This window comes from Camelus bactrianus, chromosome 25 (genome assembly GCF_048773025.1).
Source record: "Camelus bactrianus isolate YW-2024 breed Bactrian camel chromosome 25, ASM4877302v1, whole genome shotgun sequence".
Lineage (NCBI taxonomy): Eukaryota > Metazoa > Chordata > Mammalia > Artiodactyla > Camelidae > Camelus > Camelus bactrianus.
In genome coordinates, this window is record NC_133563.1 from 23,485 (window position 1) to 41,203 (window position 17,719).

Here is a 17,719-nt window from a genome sequence, read left to right on the forward strand (position 1 = left end):
CATGGGATGGGAGGAGGAGGAAGGTTCAGGATAAGGAGATGAAAGGGGGAACGGATAGCACTGTGAGGACCTCGGCCATGAAAGGGAAGAGAAATCACAGTGACAGCTGGAGCGGTGTCGGCGTTAAAAGCTGCGGGCTGTTTTTTTTAATTTTATTAATTACCAATATATATTGACAGATTTCTTATTTTATTAAAGATTATGTTCCATGTCATATAACAGGATAGAGTATGCTATTATTTATTAAATAATACATAATAGAAGATATGCTAGCATATTATCTTCTGTTTATTTATTAGCAGATAGTATATAATATATGTAGGTGTTTATATACATAATATATAATTCATGCATCTATATAATATATAACCCATAACAAATAATGTAAGATTATGATTAATATATAATATAACAAGATTACATAACAATAATGATGTAATATTACCCATTGTATGTCTTGGTTCATGACACATTCTCATCTTAGGTGCCTGTCAGAGGTATTTATGTATTAAAATTAATATTATAAGACACAGTTATGAACCTACCACCCAGCATCATAACAGGAATATTGACAGTGACATACTGTGTCCTCTTTCCCTATCCTGCCCTTGGCCTCTTCTCACAGGAAGTAACCAGCATCCTGAATCCTGGCTTACCCTTGCCTTGTGTTACTTTCACACACACAATATTTAAGATCAGTTAAAACAAATGAACTGCAGGTACATGCAATGAAGTGGATGAATCACACACTCCATGTTAAATTGAAAAAGTAACCCCTAGAAGGTAGCCGATAGTGTGCTATGCTTTTAACTGTGTATATATATGTCAACTAAACTCACTGAATTAGGAACAACTACAGCTAGAGTCCAGGTGGGAGAGGGACAGATAAAAGGTGAGGTGAGCAGATTTGCTGCAGGTGAGCGAGTTCCTTTCCTGTAACATGCCATTCTCTCTGAAGCAGGAGGCAAGGCCACCTGCTGGGAGTCAGGGAAGAGACAGAGGGAAGGTTAGAGGTGTGCAGAGAGCAGAGAATGTTGACACCACTGAGTGATAAGTGGGGAAATGTGCTCACTAGAGAAATCCTGGAGGATTGCCTGGCAGCGGCAACATGGTGGGCATTGATTTGTAGTCTTGGAAATCTGTGCTGGGAGAGCCTGCTGCCTGCAGGCTCAGAACAAGTAGAGCTGGGTGAACCGAGATGGAAGTCGGCCTGGTGAGGAACTGAAAAGGTCAAGGCTCAAGGGGGTTTTGTCTGTCATAAAGAGAGTGCTGACTGTGGATGCAGAGCTGGAAGGTGGGGAAGTGGAAGTAAGAGGAACGTGGACAGGCAGGAAAGCAGAGGAGTCAGCGCATGATGCCCCAGTGAGGGTGAAGGAGGGCCAGGGAGGCTGGTGGAGAAGAAGCTGGACGGCTAGAGGTGGGCACTTAAAGGAGAGAGGCTGGACCTGGGGTGGAGAAACGCCCGGGTATGAGCCCGGGGGTAGGGTGAATGGGGGGTGGCTGGCTCAGGCTGACGGAGAAGAAGACCCTACAATGACCATACTGGGTGGTGGAAGGAGAATGAACTTTGACGTCTTGATGGTAGGAGGCGAGGCAATACAGAGCTGGTGGTCCAGGTGCTCCTGACTGAGGCAGATGAGCAGGGAGGCCAGGGTGGCAGGCACTGCTAGGAAAGGATCTGGGTTTTCCATGTGCTCCCACGAGGGGAGGAGCAATCATCTGAAGGTGGAAAGTGAGCACAAGGAGGCCAACCCAGGCTCCTGATCAAACGGGGGGTGTGAAGGTGCAAAGCGTCAACTCCAGAGATGGTGGCCCAGGAAGCAGGGACCACGGGTGAAGTGAGGGGGCACTCAGAGAAGAGAGGGAGAAGAGTCTTCTGGGTGTAGGGGGAAGAGAGGCCCCAGGACAAAGGAGCACAGAGGCACAGTGATGAGGATGGACTGGCTCTATGGTGACACTGCAGGGATGGCTGGATCTTTGTCCTGAGGGCTTAGGTTGGGGGGACTACTGGCCTCACGAGGATCCCCCTCTCAGCAGCCTGGACAGAGGCTCTCGCTCCTGAGAGCTGTGTGGCCACCACTGTTCCCGGAGGGGCTCTGCCTCCATCTTCTCTTATCAGACTTTCCTGCCCAGCCCCCGACCACCAGCGAGGGAGCCTGGGCCTCGCAGCTGTTTGCCGTGGAGGGACACAGGCTCCTCGGAGGAGCAGGCGGATCTTACTTTGCTCCGTAACCCAGGGCCTAGCAAAGCGCCAGCCCATGTGTGGGCCATGTAGGGGCTCGGATACTTACCAAAGTAACTCAAAGCAGTAGAATTGCAGAGCTGGAGGAAGTGACAACTGAGCTCACAGAGTTCACTGCCCACACCCCCATTCTACAGATGAGGAATCAGAGACCAAGCAGTGAAGCAGCCTTGGCCAAGGTCACGCTGCTCGTAAATGCTGGCCTGTGTCGGGCATGCCAAGTGATGAGCTGCAGTGAAGGGGCTGAGAGGGGTCTCTGGGGCCAGAGAGCTCGGGTTCAAGTCCCAGCTCTGCCATTTATTAGCCGTGTGATTAATGAATGTCCTTACCTTTAAAGTGGAACTCATAGTGGTGCCAACTCATTGGGTTGTCATGAACACAGCGTTCCTGGAACAGCAGGACAGAGTTCTGTAAGGGTTTGCTGTTGCTTTGGTTATGATTATTATCACCAAGTGAACCCTGAAATGAAGAACAAAGGCAGCAAGGATTTTTATTTTAAAGGATTTTCAAATCCTCTGATGAATGCTTCATTTCATCTATTCAAGTTTTCATTTGACCCTTATTAACAACTACACAATGGATGACTTTTGAGGCAATCTTGCTTCATGTCTTTAATTCTCACTAACAACACAGGCTATTTAACAGGCAGCAGTTTCTTTTCCAGGAAGAGGGACAAAAAGTTAAAAATGACTCAGTGCCTCTCGGTCCCCAGTGAGTTGGTTGTGACTTGTCAACCCAGCTTTGGGGAAGTGCTCGCTCCCCCTGGGCCCACTGAGCTGCCCCGCAGCCTCCAAGGGGTGCCGTACCCCCACACGAATCCAGTCTCTTGGTTCCTATCTTTGCTTCAGATCCCTCAAGGACTGCCCATGCCCCAGGGCCCCATCTGCCCCACCAGCCTTGGCTGCTGGACTCCAGGACACCATCCTGGGTCTCAACCATCCCCTGTTCCTATGACCGCCCCACTACTCTACATTTTGTCCTTCAAGTGTGGGCTTCTGTGGCTTGCCACACAGCAGGGGTCTCCCCGTCCTCCACTTTGGGTAACTGCATCGTCCTGCACGGTGCCTAGGGAACCCGTGTGGAGGCAGGAAGAATACAGAACAACAGGTGCTCAGAGGGGCTGCCTTTCCCACTGCAGGGGCCCTAGAGTGCTTTCTCCCAGCCGGTTATTCACAGGCGCTGAAGCTGTGGAATCTCGATCTCACCAATTTAAAGGGCATTATCACTAATTATAAAAGCAATCATTTCTTCAGTAGCAAAAAGAGAAAAGACTTTGTGTTCCCCACCTCCAACTGTGTTCCTCCACCTTCAGATGTTTCTCATCTCTGGGCAAGGGTAGAATGCAACTCACAGAATATTATTTTTCAATGTCTTTTCCCACTCTGAAGATTGCTTTCCCAGAACCGATGAAGGCTAGAATGGTTTAGCTTCCCTGGACTGAGGATTCAGAGGCCTGGGGGGAAGGGGGGAGGGGGAGGTGAGATAACTCAGCAATATTGAACCTAACAGAGACATTAAAAGCTTCTAAACAGAAAGGAAGCAGGATGCTATAGAAACAGGAAAACCATAGTTGGAAATGCAATAACGAGTTGCAAGAGAATAAACATAAAGATGTAAAAATGAAAAAGGACATCAAAATAAAAAAAGTTGGGAATGGGAGAGGGGAGCAAGAAAATGTAGATTTTTTTCTTTCTTTTTTTTCTTCGTTATACTTAGGATGTGTTGGAGCCTACGTGATTATCAGTCTAAAGGAAATAGATATAGTAATGAGCTGATATATTTGAAGAATAAGGTAACCACAAATCAAAAGCATACAATAGAGTCGCAAAAAAACCAAAAAGAAACAAACTCAAAATGGCTTAAAGACTTAAATATTAGACACGACACTATAAACTTCTCACAAGAAAACATAGGCAAAACATTATTTGACATACATCTCAGCAATGTTTTCGTAGGGCAATCTAAGCAACCCAAGCAACAGAAATAAAAGCCAAAATAAATAAATGAGACCTAATTAAACTTACAATGTTTTGCACAGCAATAGAAACCATAAGTAAAACTAAAAGACAACCTATGGAATGGGAGAAAATATTTGCAAAAGATGAGACTGACCATGGCTTAATTTCTAGACTATATAAATAGTTCATACAACTTAATAAGAAAAAAATAAACAACCAAATCCAAAAATGGGCAGAACAACTAAACAAGCAATTCTCCAATGAAGACACACAGATGGCCAATAGGCATATAAAAAATGCTTAATATCGTTCAATTATCAGAGAAATGCAACTCAAAACTACAATGTTATCATCTCACACCAGTCAGAATGGCCATCATTCCAAAGTCCACAAACCATAAATGCCGGAGAGGCTGTGGAGAAAAGGAAACCCTCCTACATTGTTGGTGGGAATGTAGTTTGGTGCAGCCACTGTGGAAAACAGTATGGAGATTCCTCAAAAGACAAAAAAAAAAAAAAAAAAAAAAGGCTTATCACCTAATCCAGCAATCCCACTCCTGGGCATATATCCAGAGGGAACCTTCATTCCAAAAGATACCTGCACCCCAATTTTCACAGGAGCACTGTTTACAATGGCCAAGACATAGAAGCAACCTAAACATTCACTGACAGGTGACTGGATAAAGATGTGGTATTTAGATATAACAGAATATTACTCAGTCATAACAAAGAAGGAAATAAGGCCATTTACAGCAACATGGATGGAACTGGAGATTATCTCACTAAGTGAAATAAGTTAGACAAAGACAAGTATCATATGATATCATTTATATGTGGAATTTTTAAAAAAATGATACAAATGAACTTATCTATAAAACAAAAAACAGACTCACAGACTTATAAAACAAACTTAGGAGTTTGGGATTAACAGATACAAATTACTATATGTAAAACAGACAAACGACAAGGATTCACTGTAGAACACAGGGAAGAATATTCAGTATCTTGCAACCTATAATGGAAAAGAACCTGAAAAAGAATAGACTATGTATATGTACAACTGAATCACTATGCTGCATACCTGAAACTAACAAAACAGCTGTATAACTGAAACTAACAAAACATTGTAAATCAATCACATTTCAATTTAAAAAAAATTGATAAGCTCTAAATACCTTTATTCAAAGAAAATCTTGAACTCTTCCCTCTTACAAAATTTAAAATGGGTAGCTTGAGCAGGACCAAATTATACTGGATGGGCAGTTACATATCTTCTCCAGCACGTGGCCCATGCTACACACACATCGTGTTTTCCTACAGGTAAGAACAGCCCTGACTGCACAGCGAGCGACTCTTTCTGGGACAAGGGCCTCTGTGGCAGTGGCCTCCTTGTCACCGCTCCATCTCACCAGGAGGCCAGGGTTTTCAGAGGGGAGGGGACATAGAGCTCATACACTTCAAATTGATTTCCCGAAAAAACTATGGAAAAACCAAATTCACCTGCAGTGTAGGAAACATGAGCAGGGCCCCTAAGCAGACCGACAAGCCCAAAGTAAGATGGCCTGATGTTCAGATCGGAACCAGAACAAAGACCACCTGGCCCCAGTTAAATGACCACCACCTCACCTGCAATGAACTGCTCGTACTCAATGTCAGGGATGTTTCTGTTGAGACTTGGGAGGTCAAAGGAGTCGGACCAGGGATCGGGGCTCTGCCAGTGGTAGAGGTGACCCCAAGGGAATAGCACCAGTACCGGCTCCTCCATCTTCAGTAGGGTCTTCAGGAGGAAGGCAATGTGGATGCAGACGTTCCTATGGAGGTTGAAGCCCTCTGGAGGGTTGAAGTCACACAGAAAGTACCTGGCAGGGAGCAAAGGAGAGCGGGTCTTCAGGGCCAGGCCTCTGCACAGGAATCCCGGCTTAGATAGAACAGATACAACGGGAATCCCTGCACAGCCCATGGCCTAGACTCCAGACACATTCAGCAGCTTCTGGTTTGTAAAGTGGAGGCACTGCCCACCCATCTGCATGTGGCCAATTACTTCAAGTCCGGGAGCAGTTGCGGAAGACATCTTGGCATCCGTCTAACACCACTAAGCACCCGACTAGCATCTGAGCACTCGTTCTCCAGGGGCTCTCAAACTTCTTGTTCTACAGAACCCTATACACTCTTAACAATTACTGAGAACTCCAAAAGGCTGCTATTTATGTGAGTTTAATCTATCAATATTTCCTGTGTTAGAAGTTAAATAAGAAGTTAGAAAAAGTGTATGAATTCACTTAAAAATATTAACAATCTACTGTATGCTACCATTGATACTCTTAAACAAAATATAATTCTATTTTTCAAAAGAAAAATCATTAGTGAGAAGAATAGCAGTGATTTTAATTTCTGCAAATCTCTTTTGGACTGGTGAGAGCTGAATTATCCTATCTGCCTCTGCATTCCCTGTTTTGTGATATCGCAGGCCAGGTTTTCCCTGGAAAACCCCGCAGGAACTCGGGAGAGCAAGAGTGTGCAAAAGGCAGGTGACATCCCGGCGTTTCTATGAAAATGGTCTTGCACCTCAGGGGCCTTGGATACACTTTGATAACTGTTGCCCTATCCAAGGCGAGACTCTTCTACACAAGAGCCAGGCAAGGGTCCTGGATTCTGTAATGAGTTACTGCCACCACACCCCTCCCTTCTCTGTGTGTTTCTCACAACCTCCATTACTGCAGATGAGGATGTAATCCTCAACTGGGGCCTCTAATCCCAGAAGACTGCTAACTTCAAGAGGGAGGGTCCCATCTACCATCCCTACACCCCGCATAGTTTATTTTGAGTCAAGCCCTAGATAACTGCTTATCGGCACTGACCCTTGTGTCTTATTCCTGAGGTTGACTGAAGGAACCAACATCTGGATGGAACTGAAATTTCCCTGCAGATAAACAAGGCTGATAAGCCACCCCATTCCAACATCTGATTCTGGGGCTCTTCAAAACCCGGGTAAGGCCCCGCTTCATCTAAGATGGGTCCTCCGCCTGCCCTTCCCGGGGGGTTCTGGGAGGCCGCGGCCACCAAGGGCGACCCAGACTCGCGGCCCCAGCCCCAGGGCCTGAGGGGGAGGAAAGCTTGAGGCTGTGCCCAAGCCCTGCCCCGCCCCGCCCCAACACGCTCCCCGGCACCACAGCCCTCCCCGGCCACCGGCCCAACCCCGATCCCACCCCGGTTCATGTCCGCCGGCCCCGCCGACGGCGCGGACGTACGTTTACCGTCTGTGGGACGCCGCCCCAGACAGGATGTCGGCCGCCGACTGACCAGGACAGAACTAGTCGCCCGGCCGAGCAAGCCGCCATCCCCAGCAGCAAGCACCGCCATGGTCCCGGGCAGCTGCACACTTCCGGAGCCCGATACCCGCCCCAGAAGCGCACGCCGGCCCGCGCAGAGCGTGGCGCCTGTAACCATGGCAACTCCGCGGGGCCCTCCCCTAGCGCTTGCGTCGTGCGTCCTCCCGAGTCTAGTTGTGCGAGGGCAGAACTTGCGGAGCCAATGGGAGCCAGGGCGCAGCCAGGACGGGGGTGGGGGGAGGCTTATGGGACAGCTGGGCGGGGCCGGGGAGGGCAGGGCCGCGCGGAAGTCCTGACCTGCAGGTGGCGCCGGCCGGAGGCTGGGGCGTTGCTGCCACCAGTGGGCGGGGCAGCGGGGCAGCGGGGCGGGGGCACCCTCACCTGTCCGTGTGTGGGGATCAGCCTGGGCTCCGTGGCCTCCGCTTGCACCGGACGTGGACCCAGGCTACCGGTGGGCAAGATAGAGGACTGAGCCCAGGCACGCACGGCTGGCCAGGTAGGGCACCTGAAGTGCAGATCCGCCAGGCCCGCTGCCGGCCTTGAATACGCGCTGCTAGGCAGTTTCCAAGAAGACGGGATCTGTCATAAGAGGGGAGGTAGGGCTTGGGTGCCAGATGTCGGGTTGGGTGCAGTCTCACAGGAGAGCCACGGTGAGAGGGCGCAGAGCGGCCCCTGTGTTGGCGGGGCTAAGAGTTTGGGGTATAGGGTCGGGGTGGTGTGTGCCTTTCTCTGTGGTCTCCTCACTCCAGAGCAAGGGGCTCTGCTTCCCCCCTCCCCTCACTGCACTCCCTGCCTTCCCCAGCACCACCTGGGGTGTGGTCATGTCGGGGCAGGGAAGGCCCAGGGAAGGGGCTCATTCAGGGGCAGGGGCCACTCTGCAGGGATGCTGGACCTGACAGCAATGCAGTGCTTTGGAACTCCCCTGGGCTGGGTTTCTAACCAGTGGGATGGAAGGGCCTTTCCTTCCTGGGGTGCATTTGGGGGAACTAGATACGTCATGAATGTCAGCCCTGAAAATGGAGGCTGCGCTACATCCATTCTTGGAAAGAAAAATCAGGCCCTTCCAGCCCAGGTGACTCAGAAAGTCAGTCAGCAATGTTCGGGGTCCCCAGTTTAGGCTTTCAATTAGAGCTGAGCGGCTCAGGAGGCCAGATCCCTGTCCGTGGCTCCAGGAGTAGGCTTTCTGCTGGGGGACAGGATCCTCACAAACACCTGTGTCTTTGTGGGTCACTCCCCTCTGACAAGCTGGGAGGCAGGGTGCAGTTGTGGGAAATCGTGTTTCCATGAGGAGAGGGCCACCAAGTGGTGGGGGCACAGGAGAGAGTGAGAAAGAGTCCCGCAGCCTTTCTGGAATCAAAAACCTGGCAAATGTGAAAAAGTGCATAATTTGTTTTATTGAACAGGCTGCTTATGTACGTTTGGAGGGCCAGGTTCAAGGACTCTGCATCCCTCCAGGACAATAGCCTCAAGAGAAGAACAGACAGAGCAGGAAGAGATGTGGGGTTTCTCCCAGGAATGAGGCAGAACAGGGATTTCTGCAGATTTGCAAGGAGACCCCGACCACTGAGCACGGGGTTACAACCCCATGTGACCCTTGTCGTGTTTGGCTTGGGCTCTGGGTCTGGCCTGATCATGTATTCTTCCAGCTGAGTTCCAGAAATTCAGAGGGTAGACTTAGAGAGGCTGCGTTTGGAACCCGGTGTGGAGACGGAGGGTCCTTTATCCTGAGTCCCCTCAGCCTAATCACTGTAGCTGAGTTCCAACACCACCCAGGCCCCCAGGGTGGCCGTGGAGGGAGAGCAAGCCTGGCAGGTGACCCAGGGGTCCCACTGCTGTGCCCCTCCCTTATCTTTGTTCCCTTTCACCCCGGAAGGTGTGATTGTCTCATGTCATGGTGACAAGCCATCTCTCTTCTCTGTCAGGTGGGATCCCCACCCCCGCTCAGCCTTCTTTCTGCATGGATGCTGAAGGGCCAGGCTCACTTGAAGTTCTGAGTTTGAGCAGTAAGGTGGAAACAAAGAAACCAATGGAAACAAAGAAACAAGTCATTGTGGCAAAGCTCCCCACCACAGAGAAGCTGCCCTGAGTGGAACGGAGGGTGTGGGCATGTCCATTTGTTTCGTGTCTCCCAGTGCTCTTCGCTTTCTTATTGCAGACCTGCATGGTTACAACAAAATGATCTGCAAAACTGACAATATTTACTCTCTGGCTTTTACAGAAAAGGCTGACCAGCCTCTGGTTCCCGTACCGGTCAACTGATTGGAGTACCTTTCCAGTTTGGAAACATCTGGGCAGGCCCAGGTTTGCAAAATTCTTTAAGAGTAGTTATGGAGTTTTGCTTCTAAACATTTTTATGGCTGTATACTTCTGAGCTGAGGTTGTGCTGTGTAATTCTGAGCCGGGATTTTCTCAAACTGTTTCTTATTTCTTATACCGGACACCCCTAAATTCCAAGGGGAATGGGATGTTAAGGAAGCCATGGAGTTTAGGAAAAAGATACAGATTTCATTTCCATTTAAGCATCGATGTATTTCCATCCTAGGCAGTATCGGTTCTGTGGTATTGATAGGGGAACTAAACAGCAACCAAATTTATAGAAAATAGTGGGTCATTGGGTACACAAGTTCTTCTTTTCAACATTTTTGTAGTGTTTGCAGTTTAAGATGACCGTTCCTGAGAAACAGGCAGCCTCTTAGAATGAAATAGCATTTTCCCTGAACCATACTCAATTTTTATTTCGTAGACAGCAGGAAGGGCAATCACACATCCAACACTTGGGGACCTCAAAGATAAAACGTAACTTTCTGAGAGCACACTCCCCCCGTCTCCCTCTGCTCTTTTCACTGTCCCATTGTCCCTGAAGGCTCTTTCGTATCTTCTGCTCATGACTCCAGTAACTCTTCCTTCTCGTCCCTCAGCTGGTAAGTTTACTTTTCTACTTTGACCAAGCAAACTGAAGCCAACAGAAGAGAACTTTCACCAGCAACTCCCAGCACATCCGCTCGCCTTCTGATGTCTGTGACCTCACTCTCGCTGCCCCACCTCTTATTACAGGTGACATCCAAAGCCAGATCATCCAAAAGTCACCAGGGGGCCCATCCATACAATCTTCTCCGGGCTGTCACTCCCACATCCATCCTCTCTGTCACTACCTCATCTATTTTGTTCTCCTGCTAGTTGGCTCCTATCAGTATATAAAAGTCCATCCTCTTAAAAGAAACAAACAGCACTCCTTGACTCTAATTGGCCCCCACCAATTGCCACCCCATGTCTTTGCAGCAAATCTTTAATGAGTCGTCTAAACCCACTGTCTGCATATTCTCTTGAGCCATTCCCTTTTGCACCCACTCTGGCTTTTCCCCTGATCCCTCGCTCTATGGAAACTGCTCTGTCAAGGCCATCAGTGACCCCACGTTGCTAAATATAGTGGTCAGTTTTTAGTCTTCATCATGCGTGGCCCTTTGGCAGCATTTGACCCAGCTCTTCCATTTCTCCTCCCCCGTGTTCCTGCTTCACTTGGCCTCCAGCCCATCGCTCTGCTTTCGATCCACTGGCTGGTCTTTTGCCAACGTCTCCTCTTTTTTCCAAATATTTACTGCGAATGTGCCTCGGAGTTGGGTCCTGGGTCTCTCCTCTATCTCACTGCTATACTTTTGGTGGAAGCAACCAGACTTGGAAATTGACATGCCATCAATTTCTCGATTTGTCCAAAACTCCCTGATTGGCCTTTTCCATTTGGAACTCTCTCCCTGATACTCATATTCTTTTTCTTTCATTCATCTTGCTTTCACATTCATACATATGTTCTACTGTGTAAATTACTTTTCCAAATTTTGAATCAGTCCATACATATCATGTGAAATGCTCAGATCTCTATTATTTCCACTAAGATGCTTATTCTACCTTAGGACCTTTCTGCATTTCTGTATTTATGTCAATAAAGTGAATAGTATTTCTACAAGCCTCATAGTTAAACAGTGTGTTTGTTTGGGGCTATTATGTAACATGAAATAATGATACATCAACATAGTCCTTTTTCATTTAATTTTATGTAACACCAAGATGAGGTTTTTGCACTGAAGACTGTTTCATTGAAATTTTACCTACGTTATGGACAGTCAGTTTATGTGAAAGCCCTCATTTCTCCCCTTTTCTGATATATTTTCCATTTGGCTATTATAACATATACCTTGGCATGAAATAAAATTCCAAATCCATTCACATAATAAAATTAATACGTTTAAATTATACTTTTTAATGTTAAAAAGAAAGAAAAAAACCCCCAGACTCCTCTACCTATTAGGCATTTCTGTGGCAATATCTAATAGACTCCTTAATCATGACATTGAAGAACTGAGCTGATTCCAGCCCCTTTCCACCTGCTCAGCCCCATCTTGTCCCATCCCCTGTGGATGGAGAGGACATCCATCCCATTTTCCAGGTCCAGATGTTGGAACCATGTTCTTTCTCTCTCTTTCTCTTACACACACACAGACAGCAAATCCAGCTTGTTAGAAAATTCTGGCTACTCTGAATTCATTAACCACCTACTCCCTGTTCCCCACCCTCCTAGGAGCCACCTTCAGCCCCTTGTTGGACACCAAATAGCCTACTTCTTCCATCTTTGCTTTTCTACAATCTCATCCACACAGAGTCAGAGGGAGCCTATAAAAGCATACATTGAGGGGGTGGGTGTAGCTCAGTGATACAGTGCATGCTTAGCATGCATGAGATCCTGGGTTCAAACCACAGCACCTTCACTAAAATAAATAAATTAACCTCCTCCCAAGAAAACCCAAAACAAAAGCATAAATTGGACATCACCCATCCCATCAAAACTCACTAAAAGGGTCACCATTCCATTAGGAGCCAAAGTCGTCCCAAAGACTTCCAGGACCCGGCCTGATCTGCCTCTCCGCCCACACTCTCCCCATCACTCTGGGGGCCTCTGGCTCCGGCTCTTCCTTCTTCCTCCGGATCTATTCTGCTTCAAGTTCATTACTCCTTGAGATCTGCCAGGATTGCCTTATTCCCTCCTGCCTGCCTCCCACCCCACCACCATCACCTGAGTTTGCTCATATCACTCTTATTTTTCCCCAAGCTCTTGCTACCCCCATCATGTTGCCTGTTTTCTCTGCTAAAACTCTGAGCCCCCAGTGATGGGGAGTCGTGTCTATTTTGTTGACTAATAAAGCCCAAGAGCCTTGGGAATGGGTATAGTTACTAGATTCCCATAAGTAGTAGGAGCTTATACAGATTTGCTGAATGAATGCAGAGGTCCTGGTCCAATTCGATGGAGCACTTCTGTGTCCTGCTCAAAGATTAACTCTCCTTTCCTCCTGAGAGAGGGTGACCACTTCCTTGGTGATCAAAGGCAAGATCTATTTTCTTTATGCTGTTAACCTTAGGCGGGGAGACTGGGGGATCTTCATTTATATTTTAAAATTTGATTCACTCTGCAGTTTGTCTCCTGTCTATGTATCCTTTTGAGAAACCGTTTATGAGTGATCGTTCTTCCATCAGATTGAACAGGATCCAGGGGGAAGTACCAAGCCTGTCCCATCGGCCATCCTGTGTGTCATGTCCTGTGACCCAGTGGATGCTCAGCACGTAAGTGAACCAACAGGAGTGAGTGAAGGGATGGGAACATCTCATTATTGTGGTGGCTGCCCTCTGTCCGATGCCTTGAGATTTGGGGAAGGGTTTACAACTGCAGAGGCGAGATGTCAGGTCCTCTGTGCTCTTCCTGAGTGCCCTGGCCTTACCCATTCCCCCAGCCCCCTCTGGGCAGCCAAGCCCAGGAGCTGGGCCACCGGCGATTGTGCTGATCAATAATCCACCTCACCCAAAGTCCGGGGGTAAGAGCGGCCAGCACAACTGGTTGTAGACTCTGAAGTCAGGTCCTCGGAGGAATTCCTCACTGAACAATGTTTTGGACCTTTTATTTTTCTCTATAGCCTCCAGCTGAAGAAACAGATTGCCTTAGGTTCATGAAAGGTGAGGACACCTACTATCCCCATGGAGCCCAGGTGGGGCTGGGAGTCTGCTGTTTGTACAGCCGGTGGGCTCGTGTTGCTTTGGGCATCCCTGTGCCTGAATTCCTGCAGTACACTCGGTGGTAAGAACGGGGGTGCCTGGCAGGGAGGGAAGCGGGTTGGGGACTACACAGCTGGGGAGACGTTAACCTGGGGTGAGCGGGAGCCGGCTGATGCATGGAATCTCGGTGCAGGGAACTCTCCAAACTCAGAGAGGTTCCCACTCCCGCAGGGTCCCTTTGATCAGGGTGCTAGGCTGTCAGCACTGCAGGGTCCCTGTGAGGATCATGGTGCCTTCAGGCAGTGGGAAGTGAGGGGTCCAGTGGCAATTAAATTAACTGTGCACCCAAAGCCAACCCCCGTCTCTTTCAGCCTGTTTCCTAATCTGCAAAACTGGAATGATGTTAACCATCCCGCAGGTTTGTTGATGGGCTGGGACACACTAGACAGCCAGGAGCTGGAATTCCTCTGTGCCCTGATTGTTATCCTTCCTTCACACTATTTACTCTCACAAGTTCAGTCTCTCTGTCTCTCTCTCATTCACTTGTAACTTTCTCTCCTGCTCTGGTTTCATTTGATTCCCACCCTCCTCCCAATCCCCAGATGAGTGAAATTAATTTCTGTGTGTCAGTTCCAAATTCCCGGGAAAGATGCTCTGTCCCCTCTGGATTCGTTGTCCAACCCATCAGTTGCAGTCAGAGGAGTGAGTCCCTCTGTGACCAGAGGAGGGGCTCTGCCCAGCCCCCCAGCCACCACTGTGGGAGCACATAGCTCTCCGAGGAGGAGGTACTGTCTGTGACTTGGTGTCACTAAGTGTGAATTTATCTCTCCTCTTGCCCCACCTTCATCCTCCTAAACAAAGATGAAAATTAAACACTCCCGAGATTTGTGTCATGGAACCCTCAGGGTGGGGGCTAAGAGGGCTGGATTCCCTGCTGAGTGTAAGGGGCTACAGTGACTCCCCAACGAGAGCCCATAAAGGAAACAGCACCGACCCCACCGGACACTTAGGGTGCTGAGTCTGCGTGACATTGAGCCAGGCTTCTGACCACAGCTCAGGGGTCTGGTCCGACCGGTTAGTCTTTGAAACCAACCAGCTTTGGATTCCTCAATCCCTCCCTGAGGTTTTCCCTGAACCACGAGCTTCTGTATCTCTGAAGACAGATGATGAGGACCCTTCACGTAAGGCATTTGCACAGCCCTGTGCGGGAATTTGTGCTGCACGGTCTGCCCGGCGAGCTGACCAAAGTTCGTATTTTACTGATCTTAGAAATAGTCTGGTTTCCTGATGCACTGTTTCACTGAACAAGCAACAGAAGCCACCTCTGGCTGATAAAAGCAAAAAAGGGACTTAATGAAAAGATACTAGGAGGGTGCATGGAGTGGCCCAGACCAGAGCCGACCCGGGGGCCGTAGGAGATGTTGGGGAGCCCCAGGCACCAGGCTGCGCAGGGTGCTACCGGGCCCCCTGCTGCCCCAGCAGGGACCCCCCCCTCCTCCTGACACTCCACCTCACTGCAGGTTCATGTCCCGGCAGGGCCAGGTCACACTGAAGCCACCAGCACACACCTCAATGGGGGAGTTGGCCCCTTCTCAGCTGAGGGCGTGCCTGGTGTGGGGAGAGGCCCAGTTAGAGGAAGGCGGTTCCCCTACTGTTCCGAGTTAATGCGCAAGTCAGTGCGCATCACTCAGGAGAGGCATCACTCAGGAGAGCCGGGCTGGTCGGACCTCATTGTGGTGACTAGGCCGTCTGAGTTCACGTATTACTTTTTAGGTTGGAAGGCCCAAGAGGGAGAAAAAGTGGAGGTTCTAGTACTTATTTTATATTTCCCATGTACCAGGTGCGGTAAGCAAGCCACTTCAGACAAGGCCCATAACAACCACATTAATAGGCCACGGAGAAAGTCATGCAGTCAGGCCTCTGCAGCCCCGAAACCCGTGTCCTCATCAGTTCCGTAGTTACCAGTGGAAGTTGTAGGGATTTATGGGGCTGTGTGCTCCTGTGGGGGCTGGGATGTGTGTGTTTAAATCCACATCTTCAGAAACTCGGCTAGAACCACAGCCACTGATTGTCTGCATGGAGGCAGAGGAGGGGAGGCTTCCAGCCTCTGGTCCAGCTCGTGTGGAGCTCAGAAGTTGCTCCTTCTGTCCTGAAAACAACACCAGAGCTGAGGGAGCTGCAAACCCACTGCTCTTCTTAGATCCACAAGAAAACTGAGGGGGAAAGCTGCTCCCAACACAGAGAGGCAGCCGGGCAGGCTTGGAGAGTCACAGCTCCCAGGGCAGAACCCGCTTTTGTAAGAACCCCGGGGGCAGGCAGATTTAACAGGTCCCTGAGGCCAGCTGGAGGCTCAGCGTGGGGAAGTCTGAGTGTGACAACTCCAGGGGGCCAGTCAGAGGGGCCCCCTGCTCTTTTTCATGCATTTTACCTCCAGGACCGTATCCTGTTCTCAGAGTGAAGATCATAGGAAAACTCCTCATGGTTCCTGCCAGGAAAGGAAAAAATAGCTCTATTGAAATACACCCAGAACATTCTCTTCCATTGTGGGGGGTTGTGTTTTTGTTTTTTTGTTTTTTTTTTTAATGAGAAATTATTTTACCAGAGCCTAACCTACCTGGGGGAAGGGAAATACCTTCTGTGTCACCCAAATTGGGGTGGGGGAAAGAGACACACTTGTGGAGGTCACAGCTCAGGGCACAGGCTCAATGAGAACTAATCACAGGACTACAGATGCCCTGCTCTGTCCCGCTCCCCCAACACCTTACCTCCATGTCAGTAGGGCCCCTGTGTAATAACAGGAATAAAATTAAAAGAAGTAAATGTCTCAGGAGTGTCTAGGGAAAACCCAAAGACAGCGGGGAGATGAAAACAAGGACACACGGGTGGCTTTAGCCTCTCGCACGAATAGCTGTAGCAAACTACACACAGCCCAGCCCCAGTAGATAAACAGAAAACCTCACAGAAGAAACTATTTATTTTGGTTCTCTTACCCAGTGCATTCCATGGTGCATCCTCGCCTAGAATTGAGTGGAAGCAAGTCCATCTCAGAAGGGACATACCTGAAGAGAAATGGCTTTCCAGACTCTGAAGGGCAGAGAAAGCACCAGCCTGGGTTAGAGAAAGGTGAGGGGTGGGGTAGGGGGTGGGCTGCCTTCTTCCCCAAATAAGGAACCTTCCTGAGGCCAGCACAGTGGGAGGGAGGGCCATAGGGTGGAAGCAGCCAGACTTCTTCCTGAGAAGTGATAGGATGCCTCCAAGGGAGCATTCAGGTGCCCAAACTGTGTCCTGATGGTGGGAGCCAGTCGGTCTGCCTCAGAGCCCAGGACTGAGGTGGGCGCACAGCAGGCCGGTCTTACTTGGCCGGATCCATTTCACTTCTCCGAAACCCTGTGTAAAACATGAAGCGTGGACGACCTGGTGAGCACAGCTCTGCCCTCAAGACCGGTTTCAACTCCTCTCTTCCCAGAGAACAGCATCTCTGAGCCCGTCCTGGGTGACCTCACAGAGATCACCCTAGTGGCCCAGGCTAGTGACCGGGAACATGTACCTTCCTGCAGCCAACCCCAGACGTCCACTGATGCATCATATACTGGCAAAGATGTGAGTTCCTGTGCATTGGTCTAACAGCAGAGACTCTGCCACAGGCCCAAGAGGTGGTGTGTGGGACAAGCAGGTGCAGGGGTGCAGGAGTGTACGCAGTGCAAAGGTGTAAGTGGTGGCAGGGGTGCAGGGGCTGTGGAGGGTGCAGGCAGTTCAGGGGATGCGGGGGTGCAGGCAGTGCGGAAGTGCAGAGAGTGGCAGGGGTGCAGAGGTACAGGGAGTGTAGGGGTGCAGGAAGGTGCTCAGGCACGTGGCCAGGGTCAGAAGGCAAGTGCACATCCTCGCAGTCAGCCTGACCCCTTGAGATTAGTGCAATGGTCTGGGGTGGCGGAGGGGGCGGCGGCGGCGGCGGCGGCGGCGGTGGGTGGGAGGCTGCCCGGGCAAGCCGGTCGATTTCTTCTCTTCCCTGCAGCCTGGCCTGGGGGGGGCGTTGGCCGCCGGAGATTCGCCAGATGTTGGACTCCAGGTAAGCTTGCTCCTGGGTGGTGGGGCGGTTAGGTCAGGGGGCGGTGGCAGCGGCAAGGGGGCGGAGCGGGGCTGCCCCTGGCGAACTGA

General features: G+C 49.7%; 1 protein-coding gene and 1 long non-coding RNA gene across 25 annotated transcripts in view; one reads left to right on the plus strand and one right to left on the minus strand.

Annotated features, from left to right (window-relative positions):
• Positions 1–324: 324 nt before the first annotated feature.
• On the minus strand, positions 325–7,619 carry LOC141574965 (uncharacterized). 4 transcript variants are annotated; one of them, XR_012502135.1, is made up of 4 exons: positions 7,448–7,616; positions 5,826–6,058; positions 3,594–3,695; positions 325–2,701 (listed from the first exon to the last, which is right to left on the minus strand). It is a non-coding gene; the product is annotated as an uncharacterized LOC141574965 (long non-coding RNA). The 4 variants fall into 4 exon arrangements; XR_012502134.1 differs by having other exon boundaries at positions 3,529–3,695; positions 7,454–7,611; XR_012502133.1 differs by having other exon boundaries at positions 3,529–3,695; positions 7,448–7,609.
• A 174-nt stretch (positions 7,620–7,793) lies between these two features.
• Positions 7,794–17,719, plus strand: part of LOC141574964 (trafficking protein particle complex subunit 9-like) — a 147,852-nt gene continuing 137,926 nt past the window's right edge. For 5 of the 21 annotated variants that reach the window (XR_012502121.1, XR_012502122.1, XR_012502119.1 and 2 more), the window contains exons 1-10: positions 7,795–8,024; positions 9,451–9,626; positions 9,747–9,829; positions 10,447–10,582; positions 13,052–13,138; positions 13,486–13,646; positions 13,936–13,982; positions 16,559–16,687; positions 17,031–17,164; positions 17,577–17,630. Coding sequence is in view for 4 of the 21 variants with exons in the window: in XM_074352585.1 (XP_074208686.1) it covers positions 10,541–10,582; positions 13,052–13,138; positions 13,486–13,646; positions 13,936–13,982; positions 16,559–16,687; positions 17,031–17,164; positions 17,577–17,630 (654 nt within the window). In the remaining 17 variants the exon portion in view is untranslated. Of the gene's footprint in view, positions 8,025–9,450; positions 9,627–9,746; positions 9,830–10,446; positions 10,583–13,051; positions 13,139–13,485; positions 13,647–13,935; positions 13,983–16,558; positions 16,688–17,030; positions 17,165–17,576; positions 17,631–17,719 lie in introns of all 21 variants that reach the window. The other 16 variants (XM_074352585.1, XM_074352586.1, XM_074352588.1 and 13 more) reach the window with 11 other exon arrangements.